This window comes from Vicia villosa, unplaced genomic scaffold (genome assembly GCF_029867415.1).
Source record: "Vicia villosa cultivar HV-30 ecotype Madison, WI unplaced genomic scaffold, Vvil1.0 ctg.000122F_1_1, whole genome shotgun sequence".
In the NCBI taxonomy this organism is placed as follows: domain Eukaryota; kingdom Viridiplantae; phylum Streptophyta; class Magnoliopsida; order Fabales; family Fabaceae; genus Vicia; species Vicia villosa.
In genome coordinates this window covers 102,260-106,715 of record NW_026705024.1, presented here as the reverse complement: position 1 = coordinate 106,715, position 4,456 = coordinate 102,260, and the positions used below count along the sequence as shown (strand labels likewise).

Sequence of the window (4,456 nt, the reverse complement as noted above, 5' to 3'; positions counted from 1 at the left end):
CAAAAGACAAAAATAGGAAGAAATTATGTGGATTATTGTGGGAAGAGATGTTGATGTGACATAACTTAGAGATGAGCAAATGATAGACTTTTCTTACAGGATAGATTATCATATTAATTATTTTTTTTGAAAAGTAATCTTTTATATTTTATCTCTCCTACCCAATTAATGGATGAACATAAATAAATAAATATAAATATGATAATTTATATTTAAAAAATAAATATAAATATGATAATTTATATTTAAGAAAATGGTGTATTAATTGTCTTTTATCCTATGCAAGGTTGCATAGGTTAGAAAAATCATATATTTAATGATTATATGATATATTTGAGATTTGGATTTAAAAGATGATTATATGACATATTTGAGATTTGGATTTAAAAGAATATGGGCTGGACCGGTGACTGATAGTATTTTATAGGGTTTCTTATGTTATGGGCCGGACCAGCCACTGATAGTATTTTATAGGGTTTGTTATGTTATGGGCTGGGTGACTGATTATAAATTAGGAGAATAGTACTCGTAAGAGCCGTGATTTGTGATTCTTTGCAGATGGATAGGGTTAGGGTTTTGTCGCCGGAAAGCACTGTTGAAAGAAGTAGGCGGCTGACATCGAAACGGAAAGGTGATCTTGTGGATGCTGTTAAAAGAGGCTCGCCGCTGAAATCGAAACGGAACTATGTTGAAAGTGATCTTGTGGATGCTGTTAAGAGAGGCGCGCCGCTGAAATCGAAACGGAAACATTTTGAAGGTTATCTTTTAGATGTTGTTAAAAGAGACACGCCACTGAAATCTGAACGGAACCATGTTGAAGGTGATCTTGTGGATGCTGTTAAAAGAGGCACGTCAGGCACATCGCTGCCGCTGAAATTGGATAGAAAGGCCAGAAAAAAACAAATTACAAAAAGACAAATTGCCACCAGAATTGCCAGGGCTGAATATTATAGAATCGAAGAAACCCTAAGTGTATGTATCTCTCTTTAGCTTAGATGATTATTTTTGGTTAATAATTTTAATGATTAATTTTATTGTTTCTCATAATAATTTTGTCTTTCATCAGGTTTATGATTTTACTGTTGACCCTCCACCAGGCTACTATGGTGGTGCCCATCCTGTTGTCATAGACAAATCAATTCGCTCTAGGCTCATTAAATTTTGTAGAATTGCTTTGAAAAAGTTCAACTATCACAAGAATCGGGTATTAAACCATTCCAAAAACCATTCGTCAAATTTATTATTGATTTGTTCTAATTTTCTTATTTATCTAGGGTCCAGAATTTGATTTTCATAACCTTGTCAAGTCAACCCGTACACATACAATGTATTATATTACCTTTACGGCGGGAAGAAAACAAGATGCTTTCTCAACAATTTTCCGGACCAAGGTTAAGCGTGACATTGATGGTTCGATTAAGGTCTTGTTTTGTGGCATAAAAAGAAAGACTCGCCGTGGTAATGTTCTAGACCTCGCTTTTTATAATATCTTTATCTTTGAATCATTTGTTTGGATGTTTGCTATGATGTTTTACATGGTTTGGTGGTCTCCTAAACTAGAGCTATATAAAATTTATATGTACTGTTTAGTTTTGTATTTAATCAAACTACCTCTCAATATACTTGATGGTTTTGTTCAGGTCTTCGGAAGCTTCTGCCTCACTGGAAACACCTGATTTGTTTAGGTCTTCGGAAGCTCAGAATGCTGGACTATTGAATTCCTTCATTATTTCCAACCAAAACTATTGACATGTGCTCGTCAAAATCAAAACTATTTATATGTGTTTATTATTATTATTATCTTTTGTTCTTGTGTTTATTTATTTTTTGTTTCAAAATAGTGGTATTTGAGTAAAATTCTTGGTAAAATGGAGATGATATTGATGAAGACTTTGCTGAGGGGCTGTGGTGACTGTGGTGGATATCCATCATAGTTATTGATATGTGCTCGGCAAACCAAAACTATTGATATTTGTTTATTATTATTATCTTTTGTTCTTGTGTGGATCTTGGCAGTTAGTTTATTTATATTTTTTGTTTCAAAATAGTAGTATTTGAGTAAAAATCTCCAAAAAAACGGAGATGATATTGATGAAGACTTTGCTGAGGTGTTGTGGTGATTGTGGTGGATATGCGCCATAGTTTTTGTTTCATGAAGATGAAGAACCTGGAGATTCATGTGAAGGAACATGTGATTCATGTGAAGGAACATGTCTCCGACCCCTTTGAACTGTTCCTATCCCTAAAGAATCTCTTGCATAAAAGTTTCTAGCTGAAATTCCAAAACACATGCATGAACGAATGTTTATGTACGATATAATTGGAGAGGGGAATTTCTAGGTTATTATCTTATGTAAGAGAGTTAGTCCTATTCATATATCTCAACATGCGTTGCTATTTGGTAGAATGCGAATTAAAGGAAGAGTATTGCTAGAAGGGAACCAAGCAAGGTTAAGTCAACCGGCTTAAATTTTTCACTTCTATTATTGTTCAAACAAGTTTCATATTTTAAAGATTATTCTAGGTCATAATTCATCATTTTTAATTGTTTTTCTTAACGAACTATCAACCAACAAATTTTTGTTGAGGATTTTTAAAACTATTTTTCAAGTAAATAAAATATTTATGTATCAAGAACCTTTTATTACTATGACTAGGGGTGGCAAAACAGGCCGTCTGCCTTATGCCTGTCAAGTAAAATGGACATAAAAGTCATGTCCGTCCTGTCAAGATGTTACGTTGGCGGATGGCTGGTTTAGTTGCCTAATTTTATTTATATGTACTATTTAGTTTTGTATTTAATCAAACTGCCTCCTAATATACTTGATGGTTTTGTTCAGGTCTTTGGAAGCTTCTGCCTCACTGGAAACACCTGATTTGTTTAGGACTGTTGAAAACGACGTTATCGGTCAAATTCCTTCATTATTTCCGACCAAAACTATTGATATGAAACCAAAACTATTGATATGTGCTTCTGGTCACCTATGGGTGACAACATGCGGCCTATACCGACTTGAAAAAACTATAAGAGAAACTATGAAGGGAGTTTTGAGGCTAATGGAAGAAAAAAAAACATGATTGAAGTAACAGACAAGAGGACACTCCAACTGTTCTTATTCTCTATGGAATTCACAAAAATAATTGACAATAGAAATGGACCATGTGATCACATATGATTATAATCAAGAATACCACATATGATTATAATTAATGATTAGTATTTCTGTGCAATCTCTAGATGGATAGAACTAAGATTCTTTGGTTTAGAGAACATAACCATGTGATCAGAATCCTTAATCACTTTCACCTCAGCAAATGGACCACTTTTCTGTTAATAATTTATCACTTTTACTTATGATAAAAAATTTAGGTACCCTTCCATTTCTATCATTGGTAACTGCTGTTTCATTCTTCAATAATTCAACATCATTATAAAGTGGATCCGGTCTCACCAGGGTCAATGCAAGGGTCAAGTCCTATAATGCAAAATTACTTTATAATAATAACATTTAGATGTTACTAAAATTCATCTGAAAATGTTTATATATACCTCAGGTGGCGATAATTGATACAGCCTGGACATCAAAAAAGAAAAGCTTGCTGTCCATTAAATTAGTGATCCTTGTAGCTTCCTGCAAGATAGTAACAAATTTTATATAGTTTTGAGTGGGAATAATAAAATAGTTTTGAGTGGGAATAATAAAATGTGAATTTTGTATACTACCTCTTGACGAATAGTAGGGTATGTGAGATTTTGACTAAGCACATAAGCAGTAACAAAAACTGCCACAGAAATTTTATGTGGAAACTTTTCCATAATTTTATATGGAAACTTTTCCATAGCAACCGATGTAGACACTCCACCAATACTATGACCAACGATTATCACCTTCTCTTTTGGAGGAAGAGATTTAATAAATGTGATCAAAGGTTCGTAATACTGTGAAATTTGACGAATTTGTTGGACCTGTATTGGATTGATACCAGAAGCATGTTATACCAACACCATGCACCATGGTATGCTCCATGAACAAGCACAAAATGTTCACTACTAACATAAATTAAAGGAGAGAGAGTTAACAAGAAAAGAATATGAATTAAGTGCATCTCTCTTTTCATCATCTTGCTACTTTTGGCCTTTTAAATACTTCTTTTATACATAGTGATTCATAAAAACACTTTACTTAATGATGTAATTAATCTAATTAATTTTTTTAAATAATTTCTTCATTTATATCATCATCACCCTCAACTGATATTTTCTTTAAACCTAAAAAAACGATATAAAGTTGTAATAACGGTCGCAGTCACGTTACAGTCACGTAATTTGATGATGATCTAGACTTAGTTCCTTCTTTGGATAACTTGTCAACACTTCTAAAATCTGTAAGAGACAAAAACCCACTTTCATAAAAACTACCCATACATTCCTAGTACAATCAACCATCAGAATAGC

At 33.1% G+C, this 4,456-nt stretch overlaps 1 protein-coding gene and 1 pseudogene across 1 annotated transcript; one reads left to right on the top strand and one right to left on the bottom strand.

Annotated features, from left to right (window-relative positions):
* Positions 1-512: 512 nt before the first annotated feature.
* On the top strand, positions 513-1,993 carry LOC131624445 (uncharacterized). Its single transcript, XM_058895380.1, has 4 exons — positions 513-972; positions 1,067-1,204; positions 1,275-1,458; positions 1,641-1,993. Exons 1-4 carry the CDS (start codon positions 559-561, stop codon positions 1,715-1,717), a joined length of 813 nt encoding a protein of 270 aa, XP_058751363.1. The 5' UTR covers positions 513-558; the 3' UTR covers positions 1,718-1,993.
* A 1,050-nt stretch (positions 1,994-3,043) lies between these two features.
* LOC131624443 (methyl jasmonate esterase 1-like) lies at positions 3,044-3,994 on the bottom strand (annotated as a pseudogene).
* Positions 3,995-4,456: the final 462 nt, after the last annotated feature.

What these genes read in the sequence shown, in the direction of transcription:
- LOC131624445 (XM_058895380.1), top strand. Translation starts at nt 559, where the DNA reads ATGGATAGGGTTAGGGTTTTGTCGCCGGAAAGCACTGTTGAAAGAAGT. An exon ending in GAATCGAAGAAACCCTAAGT is followed by an intron (nt 973 to 1,066) that starts GTATGTATCTCT and finishes GTCTTTCATCAG; the next exon opens with GTTTATGATTTTACTGTTGA. An exon ending in TCAACTATCACAAGAATCGG is followed by an intron (nt 1,205 to 1,274) that starts GTATTAAACCAT and finishes TTATTTATCTAG; the next exon opens with GGTCCAGAATTTGATTTTCA.